Genomic DNA, 25,677 nt, shown 5'->3' on the forward strand with positions numbered 1-25,677 from the left:
TTCACTGGCTGTTCTTTTGTTATCTTAAAATTGTCATCTTCCATAATGGGCCATGTGGCAAGGGCTTTGGTAATGAGGCTTTTGTATGAATAATCCAAATACGTTGTACTGTGGCCTAATTCAGGAATTCAACTGCTCACCTCCTTTTTCCTCAGCCTCACCAGCCTTCCATTACTAATGAAGTCACAATAACATTGTAATTCACTTTCCTGAATTTGCTTTCATCTTCCAAGGCAAAGTCCTAGGCTTTGGAGAGGCATCCTCCTACCTCTGGTATTTCTGGAGTGCCCTGGGGTCTCACGCATGTCACATATTTAGCTGACACCTAGTCTGTTGGTCATAGTCAGCAAGAGCCACCTGCCTTTTCTGCTCCATCGTGTCAGTCCAGTTTGCTTCACCTCTGCCCCTGGTTGTGGTGTGCGCCCGAGGACACCCTGGATGGGCCTCCTCCTGACGCTCCAGAAGGGCCGCAGTTGGCCTTGATTCCTCTCTCTTCAACCCCTCCATTCAGTCAGTGACCAAGTCCTGTTGCCTGTTTTTCTTAAATACCTCCCGAATTCATCTTCTCTCCATCCTCTGCCATTTCTCTAGGCCAGCTGCCATCTCCATGTGCTTAAGACAACCCTCACTGGCATTTCTGCCTCCAGTCTATTCTTTAATTAATTCTCCACAATACAACTGCTAAATTGCAAATAATGTGTAGCTGGTTTCATTTCCAGTGTCCCCGCCCCTGGTCATTGCCATTACAGTAAAGTTCAAACTCCTTAATGTGGCTCATTGGCATTTACTTTTCCTCTGCCTAGAACATTCTCCCACCTCTTGACCTGGTTCCTACTCATTCTTTAGTTCTTCCTAGGTGTCATTTTCTCCAACTCTTGCCTGAGCCCCAGGCCCTGGTGAGTCTGCCTGCTCCTTGTTCCCATGGTTTTCTGTACTTAGCCATCAGAGCCCTTGCTGCATTACATGGTAGTAAGTCAATGAATTCCCTTTTTAGGCGGTAAGCTTATTTACATGTCTATTCTCTGTATCTAATACCACGCCCAGCACATAGGTTAATAATTAACATTGGTAATGGGGCCTTGCATTCTAAGAAGAATTTTCACTTATAGTGCCTCATTAGCTCTGCCACCAGCCCTGTGTGTTGGATGTTCTCACAAAGAGGCAGAAGCATCAGGAGGCTGACATTTGCCTAAGCAAACAGAGTAATGAGTTCTGGGAGTAGATTTGGAGCAACAGTGACCATGAGGGATTATGTTAATCCAGAAAACAGGGAAACAGGTCATTCTGTTGTCTATACTATGTACACCATCGTCCCATTTGCAAAAATCTTATCGTTTTTCATACCATTGTAAAAGCATATGAAAACAATTTGGTTTATTTTGTTCAAGTTTACATTGTATTAAGAATGCAGTGTTCTATTTCAGTGATTTTTTTTTTTTCACTTAGAAACGTTCTTTATGATAAAGATCAACATTTTATAAGATGTGGGGCTTTCTGGTTTTCCTTTTTGCTTATTTTATACAGGTAGTCACCATACAAGTACGATTTCAATTTCAAGTTCAATCTGTGGTTCATTCAAAGCTAGTTTTTAATTCCAGTGTGTTTTCCCCTTAACTGAAATGTAATCAGTTTTCGACCCTCACATCTCAGTTGTGTGCCCCAAAAGTACGAATGCTCTACTAGTCCTACCTGAGAGAAGATGGCTGCAAATCAGCTTTCAAGTTTTCTACTTTGGGGGATGTTTTGTATCTATTGTGATTTTTTATTTTGGATAAGCAAGAACTGTTTAAAAAAAGGTAAAACTCTGAAGTTCTATGTTGGCTTCTGGGTTCCCCTGAACTCACACTTTATCACTTGGAGTATTTGTTTCTGAGTTACAGTGCTCTTGAGCGTTGTCTTTTTAAGAAAACAAAGCCATATCTAATGGGAAGATAGAACTGCCAGGCTCATAGTATAAATTCAGTTGTGAATGCTTTCAGTGCCTGCCCTGTTTTACAGCTCCTATGTGAAATCATATTGCACAGTAAAGAAATAGGTGTTTGGAAGGAGTATTGTTCTTCAGTTTGAGTTATCGTTATGTACTTTGTTCCCATCAAACAGGTTGATGTCCGAAAGTCCACCCCGTCTATGGTTGATCGGCTTCAGAGGCAGATAATCATAGCTGACTGTCAAGTTTACCTGGCTGTGCTGTCATTTGTAAAACAAGAATTGTCAGGTAAGCTGAAGCATTGTTGTTAATGGCTTTCAAAATTCAGTGGACACATTGGTGATATATTTTATTTAGAATGCCTCATATTTCAGTCTTTGAAAATATGTGGCACCTCTTTGGAGGCATGATACTGATTTATTACTTGGGAAATTGAAACCACAAATGTTTAATGTACATTCAGTAGAATAATTTTAGTCCCAAAGTCTGTATTTCATCCTTGTGTCTCAAGATAATTCTGTCATAATTAGAGAAATTATCAATGCTATATGTATAAATATATATAAATAGATAATACTTTTTCTTTGGGGGAATCAAGTTGTGATAATAACCTTTAATGAGAAATATAACTGGTTCAAATTTGAGTTTCTCAGTAAATTATTACTGAAGGCTTGAACATGTGCTCAACATATCCTAATATATTTGAATGACCTATATTTTAACAAACTTTAGTGAGTGACACAAACTAATTTCTTAAGTAGTTTGTCTAAGACAAATGTTTTCCAGAATTTTGTAGCTTTAGTATCAGGCGTCTCTAATAGTTTGATATAAGACTGTGTCTAACATTAACACTAATTCTTCTGCTTTTGTGGTTATTTGTCTCTGGGATACAAACAACAGAAACTTGCTTCTTTGGTAGATAGGATTTACTTGAAAAAAATGAAAATTCAAAAGGGAAATCAACTAAAATACAGTCAGAAAAAATGTTTTCTCCCAAACTTAAATGAAGAAGGATATATTGCTACTAAGTTATCACATACACTTTTATTTCTAGACTACCAGAAACTAGTTTTTCCCACCCTTTTCTCCCTCTCTGTCATACTTGAGGATGTTTTGTTTCTATCTGGCCCAAGTCAGAAGTAGAATATAATTATTTATTTTGACCTCCAAAATTTGGACTGCCTGAAATTCATCCTTCTTTTTAAGTTTGTTCTGTGATTGTACTCTTGCCTTTTGCTTTGGTTCTGTTACTTCTTTTTTCTCTTTAATCCTCATCTCAGGACTCTGCTAATACTTACATGGTAGAGGGCTCATCACTTGAGTGAAATTTCTATAATGCAGTAATATAAAATCCCTCATTGGAAGCTCCACATGATGAATATATAAAAGCAACGGAGCTGTCAGACCTCTTGGGTTAAGACAGGAGCTCTGGTGTTTTCTGTGATCTTTACTCCTGTTTCTGGACACTCAAGGGCTTTCTAAAGCAGCTAATTTTAGCCATTATGGAAATTTCTGTTGAGAGGATCAAATGTAGTAAAATATTTGGGGAATCAGGGTAAAGGGTATCTGAGAATTCTTTGTATTAATCTGGCACCTTTTATGTAAGTCTAAAAGCATATCAAAATTTTAAAAGTGAATATATCTGTCCTTCATTTGTTCATTCATTGATATGCTCCATAATTACTTATTGAGTGGATCAGTGTGCTAAGCACTGTGTTATGTGAGCAAACAGTGGCCATGCTCCCTGCCCTCATGGAATTTAGAATCATCAGTTAGTACTTTTTATTTTTAAAATTATTCTGATTAAAAACTATTAAATATTTTTATAGAATATTTGGAAAATACAGAAAGAAAGTAAAGCAAGAAAGCGAGTAATCTCTACCACTTGGAGAAAAATCACTATCACTAATGTATTTTATGTTTCTCTATATTTCTTTTACAAAATTGAATCTATAGTGTTTTGCATTCTAATTTACCCTCTTAGATAATATTTTACATATTTGCTGTATAACTTAGCTTCAAAATATAACTTTAGTAACATATTAGTTTATCATATGAATGTGCCATAATCTAACCAGTTCCTCTTGGACATTCAGGTGTTTTTCACTTTGCTTTTATTAATGAGGCCAATATATTTTTATATTTTATCCATGAACTGTATTTCTTTAAAAAATTACCATCATGGCCTTTACCCCATTCTCCTAATAGGTTGATGTAATCAATTATTTAATCCTGTTCAGCATAGATTTTTTTTAACAGTACTCTTGGTTCTTCCTGAAGGCGTATCATTTATTGAATGTGATATTGAAATTCTGGAAACATGAAAACCTCAGGTTCAAAGAGGTGTATGTAGTGATCATTTGCTTTGTGAGTAGCTCAATGTTTCATACAAGCAAACATAACCAAAAATGTACTTCATTTGCCTTTCAGGAACCCACTGGGTTATTAAACTATAAAAACTTGATTTCTTTGTTGGGATCCATTTCTTAGAAAGTTTTTCAATGGGTAATCTTTGTAGAACAGACCTTGTTGGGAATGTGTGTTGTAGATGGCCCTACCTCACCCCTCTAGCTGGTAACGCTAAAGGGAGTGGGGGCACAATATTGGTGCCATCTTGGTAACAGTGCTGAGTGAATAAGCTCTTCTGCAGTTACGAGAGAACTATTTCACAGCAAATTCCCCACAGAAGACCTTTTTTTCAAACATGTGATGGTGCTCTCAGACAAGCACAGGTAATGTGACTCCCCCTTCCCTTCCTTCTCAGAAGGTGAACATGTTCACGGATGGAGAGGTGAGGCAGGACTCACGGGCTTGGGTGAGAGCAGCCCGTGGGGCATGCAGCGGGGTAAATCCCATGTCTTACGTCTTCTTTGTGGCCCATATTCTCAAGAGGGACAATGTTAAGGAAAGTTGGCCCAAAGGGGATAAATGGCAGCAACTTAAAAAATAACAGGTTTTCCCTCTTCTGGGAAATAGTTTCTTCTTTGTCACCCTCTTTCACTGGGCTCTAGGCTGGGGCAGTGGGTGAGCACCATGATTTCCCACCGGAGAAGCCACCCGAGCTAGTGGTGAAGCCACATAATAGGCCTTAGGTAGAGCGAATGGCGGACTCTGCATTTCTGCATTGGACACTAATGACTTTGTTGTTACTAAACCAGCCACTTGTTCACTCAACAGTTTTGTTTGCTTGTTGTATTTTTTGGCAAGTTGCCATGATTAGTGCATGGCTACAAACTTAGCGGAGAATTAGAACTTGCTCTGGAGGAGTGTACTCAGAGTGATCGTTGTAAGAGAAGTTTATCAGGAAAGTGCAACAATAGTGCAGAGGTGTGGTGGAGATTCATGTTTCGCAGAGCACGGGAAGGAAAGTCCTATCCACTGATGCCTAGTGTGCTCGCATGCATTCGTTCATGCTTTCATCCCATATATATTATGTACTGTGCCCTAGCTCCTGGGTGAGCAGCTTGGCACACAGCCAACAAAAGATGCGGGGTTCTTGCCCAGCGGTCATCCAGCGTAGTAAAAAGAAACAGCAAATGAGGAATAAGCCCTGCAAAGAAAGCAAGCCGCAATAGATGATGTTTTTTATGGGTTTTTTTAGCATTTTTCCTGAATTTCAGGTGATTCTGCAAAATCCTTTATCATTCATATAGGAAATTATGTTGAATGCTTATTTTTTTCATGCTTTTCTCCCCTTCCCTTTATAGCATATATAAAAGGTGGGTGGATCCTCAGGAAAGCCTGGAAGATCTACAACAAATGCTATCTGGACATCAATGCCCTCCAGGAGCTGTATCAGAAGAAGCTAACTGAAGAGCCATTGACTTCTGACGCTGCAAATGATAATCACATTGTGGCTGAAGGGGTGTCTGAGGAATCTCTGAGCAGGCTGAAAGGTGCCGTGAGCTTTGGATATGGCCTTTTTCACCTTTGCATATCCATGGTGCCCCCCAACCTGCTCAAAATCATCAACCTGCTGGGTTTTCCTGGAGACCGCCTACAGGGGCTTTCTTCACTGATGTATGCAAGCGAAAGTAAGGACATGAAGGCCCCTTTAGCTACGTGAGTAGCTATATTGCAATGCTTTGGTAGATAATGTAGTGTTGAAAGTAAGTAACCAACAATCAAAGCCTTTAAAGGAAACTTCAGGTAAAATGCTTGATTAGTAGACACGCTGCCATCCGTGCCTTCTGTCTTTCAATGCAGTGCCAAGAATTGTGTTTTTCGGTGGTGTTTATAAGCTGACATTAGAGAAGAGGGCATTGTTCTTAAGTCTCATGAGTCCTGTGTTTTCAACAGGGAAAGCAATCCTATTTTCCAAACTCAAAGGATTTTTATAAGCAGTTTTGGTGACCCTAACCACAGTCACTGAGACTCACAATCCTGGTTTTTAAGGGATACAAATTTAATAAGCCTTTTCTGTGGTTCTGAACATTTTATTGTAGAGAATCCTCATGTTGGGTAATTTTCTTTGATTCTGGTTGGTTCATTGGTCTCTTGTATGTGGTATGGATAGTTTGTGCTTGTCAACTAAACTGAGTTAAGTTCTCTTGTTCAGTCTAAGTGTAAATGACAATTATTTAGACGAGAGTATGGAGAAGCTCATGTAACTGTCCAGAGCATGGATTTACCCATTTCTCCATCAGTTAAAAAATGATGAGAGTTTTTTTTTCAATCTGGTGAATAGCTACCCTTTCTTTACAATTTGAGTAATTTTATCAGACACTAGATGTCTTTTGACATTATACCACTTGTCAAAATTTTTCCAAAAAATGTTGATATCACAGAGAGGCTTAGTGAGCTTTGTTTCAACTCAGGTCAATGTTGGGGAATTTGGATGTTCTCTCTTAATCAGTTGGTTGCTATTAAAAATATCATTAACTTTTCATTTAAAAAATATTTCTGCCTCCCCAAACTCATTAAACTATACAGTGGTCCTTTATTCATTGAACTTAACAGACTTGTAACTCATGATAATTTGTCTATTCATATCTTATTTTCTGAGAAAGGAGTGAATTGAATTAATAATGTAAATTAGCCTGATCTCCAGAAGAGAACCAAATTTATGAGCACGCTAGAAGCACTTACTTACATAAAAATATTTGATGTGTTGGTTAAACATTTTTGTCTGTTCATTAAAGCAGATCCCAGTGAATCTATTTTGTTTATCTAGTTTAACATGACATTTGTCTTGAAAGGATATGTTTGAAGCAAGGGAATTTTAAGTAATTATTGGTTTGTTTTTAAATTGAACATGCTAAGGTCCTTTTCTCTGGTCCTCTCACTTATTTTGGCCCAATTTAGTATAATTTGTGTCTGCTGTTCCCATATTTAAATTTGGATTCTGAGGCTTGCACACTGAGTCTTATGAACATGGGAGAAAATGTTTTCCTTTTGCAAAGTAATGTTTTATTATGAGGGGACAGTAAATTCTTGGTAACTGGTTATCGTTTCTGATTTGCACACTGATGAGTCAGTTACAGAATTCAGAGATTGCATCAGTCATAGCCTCAGCGATCCATCTAGAAGCCTCAGAAGAGCTACATGCCTCTGTCATCTTATTCTCTTCTTACCTGACAGAAGGGGGTATGCTGATTTAAGTATCGTGCCAGAGCTGCAGCTTTCCAGATACTGATAGAATGGGGAAGATACTCTGATTTTACTTCTTCAAAGACTGCATAGTCAGCTTTTTGGAAGGAGCGTGTATTGGAGGAGCACATACTGATTTTTTAAAAAGCAGAAAACATTGTAAGTCTTTTGCTGAACACTTCTCTCCCTCTTCCTTCAGACTCGCTCTGCTCTGGTATCATACCGTAGTCCGCCCGTTTTTTGCCTTGGATGGCAGTGATAATAAAGCAGGCCTGGATGAAGCAAAGGAAATTCTTCTCAAAAAAGAAGCTGCTTATCCAAATTCTTCCCTCTTTATGTTTTTCAAGGGACGCATACAACGATTAGAGGTACTGTGCCTTCTCCACCCATCTTTGTGAAACACAGCCTTCTGTTGATCAAAGCTGTAATTCTCACTTGGGGACTGTGTCAAAATGAACCTGAACATCACAGGGCCCAGGGACACTTTGTTTCTATGCCTTGCGTTGTATCATTGCTACAGGAGCCCAGGATGTTAGTCAGTTACCTTCTGTGCAAGGGGTGTGGGCGAAACGGGGGAGAGTCCTCAGGAGGCAGGGGAGCATTAGCAAGTGTCTTAGTCGGAGAACACAAAAATCGAAATTTTTTCTCTTCTTTGGAATTACTAATGATCTATTTCTAAATTTTTCATCTTGGCTAACAATGGGTTTATACCCAAGTTAGGACCTGAAATGTGGAGGACAGCTTCAGCTTTGAAATAGTATTACTTTTTCATGTGCCTCCTTTGCCAGGTTTATACCTGTGCTGTCCCATCTAGTCCTCACAGCAGCCTCTGACATTGATACAAAATTGCCATCTACATTTTATAGAGAAGAGAGAGCATCTGAGAGGGCTTCCAGTGACTTCACAAGTTCACCCAGCAGCAGAGCCCAGGTGGTCTCATTCCAGAAGCACAATGTGTCCTGGCCTTTGGAGGAGCTCTGCTGCCCCTCGCACCCCCCTTTTTTTGGAATGCTGGCTTGAGGGCATGAGGATTTGGAAAAAAAGTGAAATAGAAGAAGTCAGTCCTACAGTTGGCAGTTAGGCCAGGTGCCTCACCCGTCCCCTCACCAGCAGTTAGTTAGTAGCGGATCAGCGTGGGCTATAACCTCTTCCTCTGTGCTAGGAGTCAGCGCCCAGCAAACCCCAGGAGGGATTTGGAAGCTTTTGGCCTTGGAATGCCTTCCTGAGCACAGGGCTTATTTGTTCATCGGTCTTTCTGTGGCAGTGGAGTGTGTGTTGCTTCCCGAATTATTCCTTTCCTTCACAAATACCTCCTTAAGGCTGAGGACTCCTCACCTTTACTTATGGAAGTTGTACTTCAGAGATTATACTAATAATTCATAAGGAGGAGATAGTACAGAAAGCCCACCAGGATCTGAGTTACCTAAACCCATGTCCAAGTTATTTGGCTTCTCATTCTCTTGAAACCTTTCGTTGTGTTCAGGCTCACGAGCCTTCACTTCCATCTCCCGTTTTTCTCTTGGTGTCTTGAAAACAGTTTGGATCTCCTGTGCAATCTGGTCTGTTTGCTAGTGTTCTTTTCTTTTAAGCTCAGGGTTATGGTTCTATATGTTGGGAGAGTCGTTCCATTTACTAAAGTTTCTCTACCCCCTTGGGTTTGTGGAAGAGGAAATAACACTGTAAAAAGAGATTTTAAATTGACTAAGCCTTCTCACTTCAGTGACCATCTCTGAAGCAGAAGTGGGTAAGGGTAAATGCTTTCCTACATGTACGTTTCTGAAAGGGCAGGCATTCCACATTTTGAATAACTGAACACGATGCTCCTGGGTTCAGTGTTCAACAAGGATTTGCTGACCGGAGGGGAGAGCCTGAAGTTTCCAGCTGTGTATAACACCCCCTATACGACACCATAGCATTAGGCGCTGGTCAGTGAATGCTCCGAGTTAGGTTTTGAAACTTTAAATAGAAATGTAAAAGTAAGCATTTATTTTTTGCTGTGCTTTCCATTTTAATTCTTCACTTGAGAGGAAAAATGTTTGACTTTTAGCTGAAATAGTAACTTTTTCCCCCCAAAACTTAATTTGGTGTGGTTTGTTTTGTGCCACGATTCATTCCTGGTAGGGACTGAGTGAATTCTAAAAGTAAGTGGTCGTTCATTATGTTTCGGGATGGTACTAGAAATGGAGAAGTCACAGCACCGTTGAAGGGCTCTCATAAATACTCTTTGGGGAGGTACATAGACAACATCATAGCTCTTAGCAGGCATTCCATCTCTTAGGAGAGAATTAGGATCTGAGTGTGGGTGGTGGATGTTGGAACTCCTTCACCACCAAGCAGCTTGCCCACTGAGCTGATACTTGTTAAGAAAAAAGACTCAAAGATCAATTCTGCTCTTGAATCATGAGCTATAGCCTGAGGGCCAAATGAAACGTCAGGATTGTTTTTGTCTAGCCCTTCCCAGAGGCTGAAGGGATTTTAGGGCTAACTTGAATTTTTATTGGTCTAACCCTCACGATGCCCAGATATTATTATTTCATGAGTCTTCCAAAGTAGCTATGGAGGAAGCTATCGGAAGGTGGCTGCCTCATTTGCAGATGCGGAACTCTGCCCAGAGAGGCTGTGCGAGGGCTCTGTCTAAGGCTTGGTGTAGGGCCTGTAAGGTCCCAGCTCAGTTTGTAAAAGCACACAGGGCTCAGTTGATGAATTGGCTTGCAAGGAGTGTTTTTTCTTTCGAGTATTTAGGTTAGAGACAGTGCCCCTTGAGATCTCTATCAGCACTCACAGAACATGCTCGGGGCTCTAATTCAGGCAGGTGCATCGTAGGGCATCTTGTGACACTGACACTTTCTCCAGTGATGCAGAATCTACAAAATTATTTGAACAGCTGCTGTGGTGCATGCTTGCTCTCATACAGGGTGACTGTGACGTATGGCGGGGAGTTCTCATTCTCAGGGACTCGTTATTTCCGTATTCTAGGTCGTGGGCTTTCTCTTGAACTTCATGAGCAATGTTTTACATATGTTCCCCTTCCTTGTTCAGGACAGTTTGGAATCCATGTGGGAGGGGTGATCTAGAGCATAGCCACCCACCCTCCCCACTGCCAACCCCCTGCATAACGCTTGCTGTCGAGCTGACTGGGCAGGGACATCCTGCATCTGTGGTGGTATGTGGGGTCCGTTGCACCTCAGGCTGGTAGGCAGCCTCTGCTTTTTGGGACTGCTGAGGCACAGATCTTGGCCAGACCACAGAATGTTCTTCCTTTACTCCCACCTACTGCCAGGCTTTCCCACCCTTCTGAGCTGCCCTTACGACCTACCTATCCCTGTTGACTTCTCCCACTGACTCATCATGTTGCTGCAAAGAATAAATGGGTTCACACAGTACTTAGTGTGGGATAAACGCCATCTAAGTAGTGTGTGATGGTTGTCACATTCTTACTGAATGCTTGTGCCACGGAAGGAACATTATCAAATTCTCTTACACTTTTTTTCTCTTTTTAGGAGGAAGAACTTTCTTTGGTGTTGATAGGTATCAGTAAAACTAGGCCGTGGTTGGCAAACTGGGGGGTGGTAGCTATGGGGCCATCAGCCCTACCCAGTGTCTGTGCTTCCTTTTCCCTGATTTCTAGCATACAAACAGCTCTTAGGAAGTTGACCCATGGGTTATAGGATAATCTCAATTTTGGGTGTGAATTTTTATACTTTTCATTAATTTTCACCCAGTTAAACTTATGGTGGTGACAAGTCCATTAATAAGTATTTTTCTTGATTATTTTTAAAGTTTTGGGGACAAGTGTATATTTCAAGAGCCTACTTTTATTTCTCTCTAGTCTTTCTTTCCTCTGAACAGTGCAGATTTGCACGACTTCCCTCCACTAAAGTTTTAACTATCTACTTAGTATGTTACATGCACATGTATTTGGTTTTATGTGTATAGCACATATTTTCGTATGCATACTTTATATGGTGTGACTAATAATGAAATTGATTTTTAATACTAGTCTATTTATATGTTTCTAAGTGCTCAAATATTTGAATGAATAAAAGTTGGTGAACATTCTAATGAGGTTGCTGTTATGTAAGCATTTTGAGAACTCCTTTATTTTGAAACTGTATTTTGAGCTCCAACCCATACTTTTTTAATGTCCTGCAAGCTGGCATTTTAAAACTTTGGGTTTGGATTTTGGGAACAAAAGTCTGGGCCTAGCACAAGACTGGCTCTTAGTATATACATGAATGACTGAATGACTAGGTGAGTCTGTTGGCAGGAAATCCACTGATCAACGTGAGTGACGTTATTGCTTTGTTGAGAAAGGAGTTTGGTTCTGAAGGACTATCCGCTTTTCTTGTGTGACACTTGAACCTGCTTTTGAAGCTAATTCTAGAGAAGATGACACTACTGGAATAAGAGGACAGCTTCTTCAGGGAGGGTACAGTCAGATACTCCAATTCTGGCTTGCTGGCCCAAGATGGGACTCTAAAGAAATGAATTAAATAAATTTAAATGATGTAAAAAGCAGCTGGATGTAAATGAAGTCTCTGCTCACTGCTGGGAGTACTGACATGAGATGAGAAGGCATGAGCCACACAAGCTCAGCACTGTAGGCACATTTCCATAATTTCCTGTCAAACAGTTACAATCACAGCCCTACTTCATGAGGATACAGTGGAAGCTTGTACCAGGTCTACAGGCCACACTGAAGAAGTTAGAGTGAGTGAGTGAGTGAGTGTATGCATGCATGTGTATCCATCCTTACCATCTTTCTCTTATTTGTAGCTGCCTTGTTTGTTCTGTCTGAAAACACATCCTTCTTGCTGAATTGTCTGCCCTTCTGTATTACACTTCCTCCCCCCTCCTCTTCCTTCTGAGAAAGGTCTGTGCTAGAATGTGGTTTCCTTTCCCTGGGAACAGTGTCTGTAGGAACTGCTTTGACGGTTGACCTTGCTGCACCATATCCATGTCCCCCTGTGTCCCATCTTCTGCCATGAAGGTTGGGGAGGCTTCTGCTTATTCTCTATGGCCTGTAAAGTTCTGTGGGAAGGGCTTTCACCCCTCCACCCTGGTGTGCCTGTGCTCCGTCTCTGGACCTTCCCCCACCCCCACCCCCCGTCCCATCGCTTCCGGTGTCTTCAGCTGTATGAGGTACCTTTCAGAATTGGCTGCGGGGCTTTCTCTCTGTACTTGTATTACGATGAAATGACATTTATCATTTGTGCTCCACAGAGTAAGTAAGAGGTCTGTGTTGCTTTTTAGCCCATCAGTTCCTGATTGTGGCAGGAGCAGAACAGTGGAGGTTGGGCCCTGTGGTGATTAATTTATCAGATGGAGGAGAGAGCCAGGAGGCGGGTGGGGGTCGTGGCGGGTGGGGGCCAGCACAGAAGAACCGAGCCCAGAGGAGGGCTGTTCTGTCATCTCCGGAGCATACTGACATTATCAGAGCTGTTGAGCAGCGTTTCTGTGCATCTGTTGAAGAGCAAGCCTGCCTCTTGTATTTGAACAGTGTGCCTTGCCAGCATGATGTAATATTGTTATTTATAGGATCAGGAACAAGGCAACACGAGGAGAGAAATAAAGCCCTGAGGTTCTGTTCATTGCAGTCTTCCTCCATCCTACCTGGTTCTCTTCCTTATTTCAGGCAGCAAAAAAAATAAGGTCGCCATCTATTCTTAGAAGTATACAGATAAAGGTTGCTTTACTCCCGTGTAGGAGACACGGAGGAGGTGTTTGTCATCACCTTCCAGCAAGATAAATCATATTGTATGGTTTAATAATGACTCTGTTTGCCAAAATAAGAAGGTGACAGTACCCTGAATTGCTAATAGGTTAACTGCTAACCTGGCTCTCCTTTTAACTCTGTCTGTACAGGCTGTTGGTTGAAAAGCAAGTAGAAACTTAATACAATTTTTATCCCTTAGCTCACTATGTGTGCAGAAAAGGCTGAGCTTTCCCTTGCCCGTAGTAGCCCTAGTCCTGAGGGTAGGGGCTAAGAGCAAAATCTATTGTTAGTTGGGTGAAGGGATTCCTAAACCGAGGCTGCTGCTCAGCAGCATTAATGCTGAGTCACATGGAAGTAGGTGGTCACCACATGCCCTTCTTTGGGCTACAGGTGTCATGGTGGGCCTCTCATTTTGAAACACATACATAATAGTTGATTTAAGATGTTGAGCAACTTCATAAAAATAACCAACAATATTTCAATTCTAAGCTGTTTTACTTCAAATTATTTTGTGATCTTCAATATACACATATGAGACTTTATGCAGTTTTGTTTACAAATCTACTGTTTACATGTTCGACATAGCTTTTTTTTTTTTTAGGAGAGCAAGGTACAGGCTTTTATTTAGAGATAAAGTGAGAGAATAGAGCTCCTGGCTCAGAGGGGACAAAGAGAGCCCCTCAACATAGTTTTTATGAATAATTGATATGCATACTATTTAGATTTCCATTGTGTTAGTAATTTGATATTTCCCTGTTGTTGGGAAATTGTTTTGGGGATATTTGACTGTTGTTTCCATAGTATTTCCCAGCATTTCACTGTGATAGCAAGTGCTGCCATGAATATCATAGCGCATGATACGATAAATAGGTCCTTTTTTATTTCTTGAGTTATTTCCTTAGGTTATAGCTCTAGTGGTGTCTTTATGAGAATCATAGAGTATGAACAGCTCTGTAGCTTTTGCTAAATGACAAGGGGTTACACCCATGAGATGGCCAGGACACAGCATTCATCCTTTTGTGTATGGTATCAACAGCAGTGTTCTGCCACATATTTTTCTTTTTTTTTCCATAATGATGCAAATTAAAGCAGTTTAAAGATGGTTCCTCAAATATCACTGATTAGACATCTCATGCTTATGTATCAGAAGACTCAATATTAAGATGGCAATACTCGATTAATTAAGCTGCAGATTCAATACATTCCCTTTCAAAATTACAGCTTGCTTTTCTTGCAGAAATGTTGACAAACTGATGCTGAACTCAAGGAACCCAGAATAGCCAAAAGAGCCTTGAAAAGGAACAACAAAGTGGAAGATTCATACTTCCTCATATCAAAACATATTATAAAGTAATGAAGACCAGTATGGTTCTGATGTAAGAGTAGATTTATAGATGATTGAGAGTCAGGAAATAAACCTTTACATTTATGGATCAATTGACTTTTGACAAGGGCAAATGGATGGGCAATAAATAGTCTTTTCAACAAATTGGACAACTGAATATCCACATGCCAAAAAATGAAACTGGACCCTTACCTCACACTGTGCACAAAAATTAATGTAAGTGGATCGTAGACCTAAATGTAAGAGCTAAAACTATAAAACTCTTAGGCAATAGTTTCTTAGATATGACATCAAAAGCACAACAAAAGAAATAGGTAAATTGAACTACATCACAAACACATTAGTGCTGCAAAGAATACTGTCAAGTGAGAAGGCAGCCCACAGAATGGGAGAAAATATTTATTTGCATGTTACAGGTTTAGTAGTAAGGACCTTGTATTCAGAATATATAAAGAAATCTTATGACAATTATTAAAAGACAGATAACCCAATTAAAAAATTAGCAAAGGCTCTAAAGACACATTTTCCCCAAAAAGATAGGCAAATGACCAACAATCACATGAAAAGATGCTCAGTATCACAAGTCGTCATGAAGAAATGCACATCAGAAGTAAGTGAGATGCTGTGTCACATCCACCAGGCTAGCTCCAATGAGGAAGGCAGTCAGGCAGCCAAGAACAGGTGGAGGCAAGCAGGCGGAGAAATCGGAATCCTCATTTATTGCTGGCAGGCATGCCAAATAGTGCAGCCACTTTGGAAAACAGTTTGGCAGTTCCTCAAAGTGTTAAATATGAATTTACTGTATAACCTAGTGTGGAAAGAAATGTCCATCAGTTGGTGAATGGATAAACAAAATGTGTAAACCATACAATGGCATAATAGCAACAAAAAAGGATGCATGGTTCAGCATGAATGAACCTTGAAAACAGGTTAAGAAAAGGCCGTCCACAAAAGAACGTCTGTTCTTTGATTCTGTTTGCATTACATCTCTAGAATAGGAGTGTACAGAGGCAGAAAAGAGATTATTGCTTGTGTGGATGAGGATAGATGAGGGAGAATGTGGGATAACCATTAATACACGTTCTTTTTGGAGTGATAAAAGTATTCTAAACTTAGATTGTCATAATGGTTGTACAACTCGATGAATAGACTGAAAACCATTGAATTGTATACTTTTAAATGGGTGAATTTTATGATATTTGAATTATATCTCCAAGATGTTTCAATGAAATCTTACTGAAGGTATTTTCTATATTAATATACACTATCTTATTTTTCTTTGGATGTAAACTGTTGATCTAACCAAGTGTGATGACTTTTGAGTGGGAAATACTTCCATATATATTTGCCCAAGTTCTGTACAAGAAGTGGTATTTATCATGTATTTCCCATCTTCTATTACTTTCATTTTGAGAATGTCATTACATTTTTTAAAAATTTTATTTTGGTATCATTAATCTACAATTACATGAAGGACATTATGTTTACTAGGATCCCCCCTTCACCAAGTCCCCCCCACATCCCCGTTCACAGTCACTGTCCATCAGCATAGTAAGATGCTGTAAAATCACTACTTGTCTTCTCTGTGTTGAATGTCATTACATTTTGTGAAATTTTGAACAAACATATGTACATTTTTGTTAAAGCAGTCTTCATTTCTAAAGAAAAAAAAATGATCTCTGACCAAACTGGGACACACAGACTATTTTCTTCTAGATTGTAAACTTATGTTTTAAAAACTCTTATTCTTATATCTCTGCATGTGTGAGATACACAAATAGTTTAATTCTGATACCGACTATAATTTAGGAACATTACTACTTTTGATTAAAGGGTGTTTCTTCCCCTATTACTGAATTAAATTCTCAAGATAGATGGAACCCATTTTTGAGATATCTTTATATTCTACATTTTATAGATGTTTTTAAATGAAAACATAGCTTTGATGATTGTGATTTTATATATCTTCAATATAACAAATATTGTTTCCTTTAAAAATGTGTATTATTAGTATTTTTATCCACTTGTTTCTCACACATATTTATCAGTTTGTCATGTTCTGTATATCATAGGGAAATTTTAATATTATATGTATAATATTTCCTACTCATTTCTGAGGATATTGCTTCATTTATTCATGTCACTCTTTATTTCTCCCATTAGAGTTTATAATTTTTTTATACATCTGCCCTGTCCTGTAATAGTAAACGGGTCCAGATAAAATAAGTATGTACAAGTGTACATAGTTACTTGGGCATTAAGGAGGAACAGAATTGAGGCCTTCTTTCTGCTTCCAGTTTTTTTAGCTTTTACTTGCTAATAAATTATATATATATTATTATTTATATGACATGTGCAATATATATGTATAACTTAGAAATAACACAATTAAATGTAAATGCAAATATTCAGGGGCCTTACTGGGCTTTAGAAATCTGATATTTTTAGAAAAATGAGTTGGTTAATAGAATAATATTTTTTACATTTTGGAGAGCAGCAAGTTGCTTAAGATAATTAAGGTATCATCATTAAACAGTCAAAAGTATTTTGTTACTCATTAAGTATCCCTTTAAAAATAAATTCCTTAATAATTTTATTATTTCTTCAATAATGTTTTAATATAATGTATTACTGATTGTTACATCCATTCTAGTTTTACATTATACTTTTCCTGTTTCCACTTACTACTTAAACATATGGCTGAATACTATTTCCAGATATGTATAATGTGGTATTATATTTTATTATTTGTATTAGTATTTGTGGCATTTTATTATTTGTGGTATTTTAGTTTTATAAATCTGTGTTGCTTGATTTTATGATTGGGCTTTTGGATTATCATAATCGTTTTTATAGAGATTTGGTGTGTTTATCAATTCATTTTTTACTTCCATTTTATTTCTAGTTTTCCTTAATTTAGCTTCTTATATACTTCATTTTCTTAATGCTTTATCATCTTTGTCTTATTAGAATAATGAAAGGTCAGTGCTTTTGTTTAGGGATTTGATTGCTTGTGTTTTGTTTTACTTGGAGTGCTTGGGGTGGGTGGGGGGTGTGGTACTGTGATGGCTGTATCTATTTGGTCTTTGTTCCTGGTGCCAGAGTTCCTCAAACCCTTGGGATTTCCTGGAAGACCGTGATAGTAACATCTTTTGTTATTCGTAACAAACCTTTTCCAACTTGTCACCTAACTTGAGTTTATGTTAATGAGGTGACAGGTGGCTGGAGGACCCTCTGGGCTTCGGGATGAGGACTCCTTGCCAGAAGCACTGGTGTGATTAGAGGGATGGAAACTTCAGCTCTTTCCTCTCCCCACCTCCAACCTCCTCCTGGAGGGGAGAGGGGCTGGAGACTGAGTTACTCACCAGTGACCCATGATTTAATCAAGCATGCCTATGTGATGGAGGCTCCACAAAACCCTCGACGGTAGGGTTCGGAGAACTTCCTGGCTGGTGAATGCATCCATGGGCTGGGAGGGTGACCCACCCCAAACTCCAGGGGACGTAAAGTGCTGTGCTCAGGACCCGGCATTCCTCACCCTGTGTACCTCATCATCTGGCTGTTTGTTCTGTCCTTTATAGTTAACTGGTAACAGTAAGTATAGTGTCTCCCTGAATTCTGTGAGCCATTAGAACAAATGATTGAACTGGAGGAGGGGGCTGTGAGGACCCCTGGTTTGTCAGCTGTCAGACAGAGGTGTGGCTTCATGCAGAACCACTACTGGTGACTGGCCTCTGAAGTGGGGGCAGTCTTGTGGGACTGAATCCCTAGCATGTGGGGACTGTACTAACTCTAACTCCAAGTAGTTAGTATCAGAGGTGAATAAAGTTGTAGGACACGAGTTGATGTCAGGAGAGAATTGAAGAATTTATTGGTGTGGGAAAACCCCACACGTTTGGTGTCAGAAGTGTTGTCAGAGTAGAGGAAACGGTTTTCCATTCGACTGCCTACAGGCTTAGTGTTATTATATGTTCATTGTCATGTTGTTATTATTCATCTCATTTATGTCATTTTGTGACTTGTGGGTGAGGCTGCTCTGTCTGGGCCCTCTCTTAGAGTCTGTTTGGCAGTGGCCTGTGTGGCCAGCAGCTCAGCTCTGCAGGCTGACTGCCGGGCGGAGTGCGGGCTCCTCCGCTCTGGTGTCGGATGGGGCCCTTATCTCTTGATACCTTACTTCCCTCCTCAGTGAGATGGGGGCTCTAGTGGTACCTAGAACACGGTTCTGCTGTTAGGGTTCCATGAGGTGGTAGTCTTGTTGGGGGAGCGTTGTGTATTTCCTCCGTCCTTGTCCCTGCCGCAACAAAGAATTGAACAGCAGAGACACCGTAGTGAAGCAGAGTAAAAGTTTTATTTAAAATTACTTAGAGAAAAAGTGCAGGCAACCTCAGAGATAGAGGAGTACCCTGAAAGGTTGAAAAGAGAGAGTTTAAAGTTAAAAGGTTATGCACTTAGAAAGTGTGGGTGACCTCAGAGAGAGGAGCACCCTGAAAGGTTGGGGGTTCCCCCTTTTAAGGATTCTTCAGGTATGTGACTAAGGGCTGGGGATACAGACTTGTTAAGTGGTCTTTGAATACTTAGAATTAACTTAACACAAGGAACTTCCTGCTCTGATTTCTCCCTGGGATACTGATGTCTTAGTCTGGGAGCAGATCAAACAAGATTGCCTGCCCAGCCCCCAAGGTGGGCTGAGTTATTATCTGTTTGTTTGTGAAAGATAAGTTAAGAATCTTACTTCTTAACTTCCTGCCTTTTACTATGTTGTTTATGGCTGGACCTGCATGCTAAATTAGTTGCCTAGATTGCAAACTACTTGATTAAGGCCGAAGGAGAAAAAAAACAGCATATAGGTAAAGTTAAAAAATAAGCTGGGCCTGCATGATTAACATAATAAAGACATGGGCTATGCTGAGGTATTCTCCTTTATCCGGGGAATATTCAAGCATTCCAGGCCAAGTTACTCCTCTCTTTTTGAGCTTTAACTGATTAACTGAGTCTTTTTAGTGGGCTTTTCTGGCCTTATTCTCTTTCCACCCCACTCATATCTATTTTCCTGCCTAATAGTCTGGGAAGTGTGTGCTGCTCATGGAGCTCTGAGTACCTGTTGCTGTAATGGCACCACTGTGGCTGCTCTTAGGGCTGTGATACTATCGGTGGCAGTGACAGAACTCATGCACAGGGATCAGGACTGTGTGGCAGGCAGGCATGTAGACAGATGCAACTGTGGCTGGACTTTGAGAAGTATAAAAACAGGCCTATCGGAAGGTAAAGTGTGGTGTATCTCCCCCATGGTGCAACCCTTGCAGCTGCGAAAGACGCCGCCAAAGTGGGGGTTTGGGGGCTGGGTATTGAAGAATCAGTAGGAGTTTGCAGATAGAGGTAAGAGCGTGGGAGATGAGCCCAGAAACTGGGGAGATCTGAGCTCAGTGGGGCTGGAGCACTTGGTGGGGAGAGGCAGGTATACAAGGGATGACTGGGAAGCAACAGATCATTCAATTCTGTTTCTCAATCCAAATCTTCTTTCTTAGAGGGGAGTTTCTTGTTCATATTTAATTGGGTATGTGATGCCCTTTGCCCTCTAGGGTTGTGTTTGTTGTTCTGGTTTGTTTCCATTTCTGCTTGCCTGTTTTGGGGTAGATTTCTCCTTAATATCAGATTGAAAAGATGATCGTAGTGTTCTACTTGTTTTCCTCCTGGGTTAAACCTGGGTTCATGTGTCCGTGCAGGTAGGGTTCCATTTCTTCCTTTTTGCTCACTCTTCTGAGGCCAACAAGCATTTGGTGCACTCCCAGTGAGTGCTGACACAGTCTGGTTTCTGGAAAAAGCATTTCTCACTTTTTTCCTAGCCCTTTTCCAGAACTTTTCTGTGAAATTTTGTGTTTTCTCATAGTATCATACTGACCTTTTGTTTTTCTTTATGATTTTGGACTCTGAATGTTGGGGCACACTGACTTCTTAAATATGGGTGTTTCTGTGTTTAGTGTGCTGGTCCTTGTCTCTGTGGTCTCTTACAGAGGACTTGGTGGCTCTGGGAAGTTGTCATATTGCAGCAAAGTCTCAGGCTTTGATGGGTAGCACTGTGGAAAGAGCATTGGGCTGAAATTTCTATTTGGTTTTGACTCTGTCATAAATAGTAAAAAAACATCTGTGTAGTTATGTTAGGAAAGAGTTTGGCTCAATGATGCAAGGAAGTCAAATAATGAAAGCAAAGCAAGTTTAATTACACTCTGTAACAGAACAGGCCCCCGCCTAAGGTCAGACAGGCCCTGACTGCCTGCGGGAGGCTTCTTTTATGGGGAGTTTGGCAGAGCTGAGAAGCCCTTGATGGACAGTTCTTGGCCTTGGGGGCCTACTCTGATTGGTGAAATGAAAACATTGGGTGTGTCTGTGCTCTGATGTCTTTCCTTATTTTACCTGGGGAGGACCTGTGCTCTGAAGTTTCTCATGGGGAGTTATTTTTCATCTGGGAATGTCTGGACATTGCAAGTCACTCCTGGCCTTGTGGCTTCATCTGATTAACTCTGAGTCCTTTCTGGCTCTCTGGTTTTATCTGATTAACTCTGTGAGTTCCTACTGGTGGGCTTTACTCTCTTTCCCTCCCGCTCATGTGTGTCTTTTGCCAACAGTTGCTCCCATGGCTGGCAAATTGAAAGAGCGGTGGGGCCTCTGTCAAGTCAGCCAACCTGCCCTGGCATTGTTTCTTTACATGGAAAATGTTATTGGAATAAATTGAGTACATTCCATGGAAAGAGGGTCGATGTCAGGTGACCCTGGATAGTCTGGTTTGCAGAGACTCTGGTTTTGCTCCCTGAGGGAGATGGAATGCAGGTGTGCTGCATTTACCCTTTTTCTTTGACCAGGAAAATCTCTTCAGTAGCCTGTGAGACCAGAGTATTGAGAGCACACTCTGAGAAACACTAGGCTACATTATTTTTAAAGATTTTTTTCAGCTTTCAAATCGTATGGTTGTGTGACTATCCTAAAGCCACTTAATTGTACCCTTTAAAGGATTAATTTTCTAGCATGTGCAATGTATTTCAACAAAGCTGTTATAAAAACGTTTTATATTTCTTTAATCTCCAGAACTGCCTTTTCTGCATTTTACAACTTCTCTTTAATTCCTCTTTGGAAAAAAACCCACACAGCAGCTTGCCCGCTTGACCTCCTTTACAGAGAACACCATTCAGCTCTAGGAAGACTTTTCAGAGTCACTTTCCTGATTACGGTTTCTCTTTGTTTGTCTCATACATACAAGTGTCTTTGCCTATTAGATCTTCTGCATATTATTTTCTAGGTTTGTTTATCTTGAATTGATGTCTTCTCCTGAGTAGTGCTGACCATAGATTAGTGTATTCTGTATTTCCGTAGTATTTGTTTTTCTGAGTTAATTCTTTATATCATCTTCACTATTATTTTTAATTCTTTGACTGCATCTTTAGCATAGGCATGTTTCTTTTAAATTTACAGTACTTTTCCTATAAATGCCTTTTCTGTAATTTTAAAGAGCAGCATAGTGTAGCTGTAACAGCATTAGGCTCAGCCCAAAATGGACTGTTCCACTTGCTGGGTGAGATTTCTGAGCACGTGTCCTTGTCTGTAAAAAAGAGGCTAGTACCTCTGTGTCAGTCGTAACATTAGTGTTGGATATGGTAAAGTGCTAAGCACATGGCGCCCAGTCAGGGCTTTTCCTATTTAGATAGAACTGTGTCTGGTTATAAATCTAGGTGTAAAGCATGTGTCATTGCAGATTTTGTTAAAATCATATGCATAACTATTGAGAAAGGAAATCTTGTAACTGGTACATTATTCAGTTCCTCTGCCATTAGTGTTGGCTTTGGTTACAGAATTCATTTTTCAAAGGGATTGCTGTCCATTCATGTGGAGGTGCTGAAAAACATAATTAGTATATTCCATTATTTGTATATAATCAGAAATTTGTTGCCTGTGATGTAAAAGGCTGCCTAGGGGATACCCTGAGAAATAGAAAAAGCCCAGCTCCAAAGAAACTCATAATCTAATTAGGCAGAGTGAATGCATGAAAAGGTTATCTTACAAGGTAATAAAGGAAAGAGCCAAATGAATGGATAGTCATTGTGGGGGGCAATGGCTCGGGAAGCAGGGACAGAGGAGGTGGGCCCCGATGGAGGGGAGGCCCTGTAGGATCAGGAGGAGGTGGAGCACGGAGGTGAGGAGCGTTGGCTCTGGAGTCGAAATGACCAGGTTCATGTTTCAGCAGCTCTATCTCTAACAGTTGTATGGCTTCAGCAAAACGCAGAGATATTCTGGTTGACCCACCTGGATGGAGTATTTGCCCTCTTACCAGGCACATGATAAGAGGGCCGCACGTGTTAGCCTTTGTGATGATGATGTTGAGACCAGAAAAAGCTCGCTAAGGCAGCATACTTTAAAGGCTCAGCATCAGAATGTATATTTTCAACTACTTTATTGTGTCCAAATAATGCATATTCATTTGGGAACATGGTAAAAGACCAGAGTAAATCAAAGTAGACATAAAAATCTCTCATTCCAGAAATAACTACTGTTTACCTTTTGCTAGATACCAGAATACTGACTATAATTATCAGTTGGAGATCTGTATCTTCTAAACAGTCCTTCACAGTAAGCTTTAGGGGAGTTCTTATGTCATAAATTTGTACAGACCATGAAAGGACAAGTGGAGATTCCCAGAACATCCCCGTGGTGTAGAAATCTATGTGTAATTTACTAATCTGCAATTTGTATGTGTAGTCGGCAGTAATGCACAGTATTCATTGTGATCCAGTTCTTGGGGACTCACCGAAATTCTCTGCCACATACCCTAAGAAGTGTGTGTCAAGGTCACCATCATCTCTTATTTGCTGAGTGTCTTTCATGCCTTTGGTTACTTATTCAATTGCCCCTTTCTTCATGTGAGACTTGATTAATTGGAAACTTCAGAGGCCTCTTATATCCTTTGTACTTGCTCAACATTCTCACTCTAAATACACGGTCCTCATCAGCCCCATATTTTTAAGGAGATGAGTTTCGTCCAGTGTAGATTTCTGTTTTTTGTTGCTCGTTTCCTCTTCCACCTCCTTGGCATCGGGAATTTTCCACGCTCCTGGTTTCCCTCCAGGCTCACTGGCCACTCCTTTCCCATCTCTATTGCTGCTTCCTCTTGCCTGCCCAGCCTCTAGCTGCTGGAAAACCTTGGACTTTTCTCTCTAGTACCATCGCTCCTTCCTTCAGTGAGTTCATGACCACCCATATGTCCCAGTGCCCGCCCCAGATTTGTCCTCCAGCTCAGAGTTCCCTTTTGAATTCCAGACTCATGCCTAGTCTCCTCCATGTCACCAGTAGGCGGTTCTCCTTGCCTGTCCCCAAAGCTGCCTCCCTGCCGTCCCCTGTGTCTTGCTTGCTGGTAACTGTCCTCTTATCCCGAAAATCTTGGACTTCTTTCTCTCATGCCTCACATCCAAAGTTAGTAAATCTTGTGAACTCTACTCTTCACAATACATCTAGAATCAGACCACTTTTTTTTCTGCCCTTCCTGGTCCCCTCTCTCAGACACCAGCCATCAGCACTTTTCTTCTTGATGGTTGTGGTCATCTCCTCATTGACTCCCTGCTTTTGTTCTTCCTGCTCTAGAGTCTGTTCTCAACACAGCCAAAGTGACTGCAGTAAACTTTAAGTCACATGATGTCGTGTCTTTGTGCAAAATGCTTAAATACTTCCCTTCTTGTTCATTGCATAAACCTGGATCCTTAGGATGGCCTACAGGGCCTTACACACTGACCTCTGTAAACTCTACAGCCTCATCGTCCACCTCCTGGTGCCCATCCCCACTCCATGCCTGCTTCACTGGCCTCCTTCCTTCCTCAAACATCAGGACATGCTCTGCCTCAGGGCCTTTGCACCTTCTTCCTGGCCCTTTCCTAAAGTGGTCTTACTCCTTAGATCTACTTCACTGCCTCCCTCACCTCCTTCAGCTTGGTTTGGTCACCTTTTCAAGGAGACCCTCCCTGAATGGGATTGAATATGTCAGCATCACTCCCACCACTGGACTTCCTGACCCCTTCTTGACCCCCACCTCATTTCTGCTGATACTCTTCCTTATTGGACACACAGTGTAAGGTGTTTCCTTATTTGCTCATCATCTTTCTCTTTCCATTAGAATGAGAATGTAAGCTTCACAAAACAGGGACTTTGGACCACTGCTTATCTAAAATTTTGACTAGTGTCCACCTCCTAGAGAGCAGGGTTTCAGTGTACGTGTATGTGTGTGTGTAAAATGAATAAATATTCTGGCCTCTTGCTTTTTCCCTCTTAGTTGTACTGTGATGATAATTATATTTCTAGAGCCCCTGAATTTTCATCAGAATGGAAGCAACAATATTTATGGCCTTTTGGAATTTCCCTAATTATCAAAAGTCATAGATTCCATGTGCATAGTGGTATTAAAAGCTCCATCCTCTCCACCAGGAACTGTGTAAATATAAGTTTAAATCCAAAACACTAAAGAAAAGATTGATGAAATTAGCATATATAAATCATTGGTAGAATGCATATAAAAATAAATAGTATATTACAAAAATATCATAAAGTTAAATGCAAAGTGGAACTAGAAAACAAATGATTAAGGGTTAGCATCCTTAATATAGAAAGAGCTCTTACAAAATGAGAACATAATAAAAGGAAAAATTCAAACATGCAAAAAAGCCAAATAGCCTAAGCACCTAAGCAGACATGCCATAAAACGAAATATAAAATGGCCAATAACAGGAAACTCCTGATATGATCAAGTAGATACAGTTTAAATAACATGGGAAAAATGGCTAATAGGAAAAACACTCTAATATTAAAAAGATGTAGGGAAATGGGCTTCTTATATAATGTTGGTATATATGTAATTTGATTTTAAAAATACCTTTGGGTCAGGTGGCCTAGTATTTGTACAAATTACCATACAATTTGCTAACCTATGAGGAAATAACTGAGATGCACCACACACACACACACACACACACACACACACTGAAATGTGCATGAAATATACCCTTCATGTGCATAAAATCTACATGCATGCAAACAAGCAGGAAGAAACCAAACTTGCCCTCCTTGCAT

General features: G+C 40.3%; 1 protein-coding gene across 4 annotated transcripts in view; it reads left to right on the forward strand.

Moving 5' to 3' along the window:
- TTC39C (tetratricopeptide repeat domain 39C) overlaps nucleotides 1-25,677 on the forward strand; it is an 87,737-nt gene that overhangs the window by 38,352 nt on the left and 23,708 nt on the right. For 3 of the 4 annotated variants that reach the window (XM_057504104.1, XM_036905727.2, XM_057504105.1), the window contains exons 4-6: nucleotides 2,101-2,215; nucleotides 5,635-5,989; nucleotides 7,716-7,884. In XM_057504104.1, coding sequence (XP_057360087.1) covers nucleotides 2,101-2,215; nucleotides 5,635-5,989; nucleotides 7,716-7,884 — 639 coding nt within the window. Of the gene's footprint in view, nucleotides 1-2,100; nucleotides 2,216-5,634; nucleotides 5,990-7,715; nucleotides 7,885-25,677 lie in introns of those variants that run through there. The other variant, XM_057504106.1, reaches the window with a different exon arrangement.

This window comes from Manis pentadactyla, chromosome 6, assembly GCF_030020395.1.
Source record: "Manis pentadactyla isolate mManPen7 chromosome 6, mManPen7.hap1, whole genome shotgun sequence".
Lineage (NCBI taxonomy): Eukaryota > Metazoa > Chordata > Mammalia > Pholidota > Manidae > Manis > Manis pentadactyla.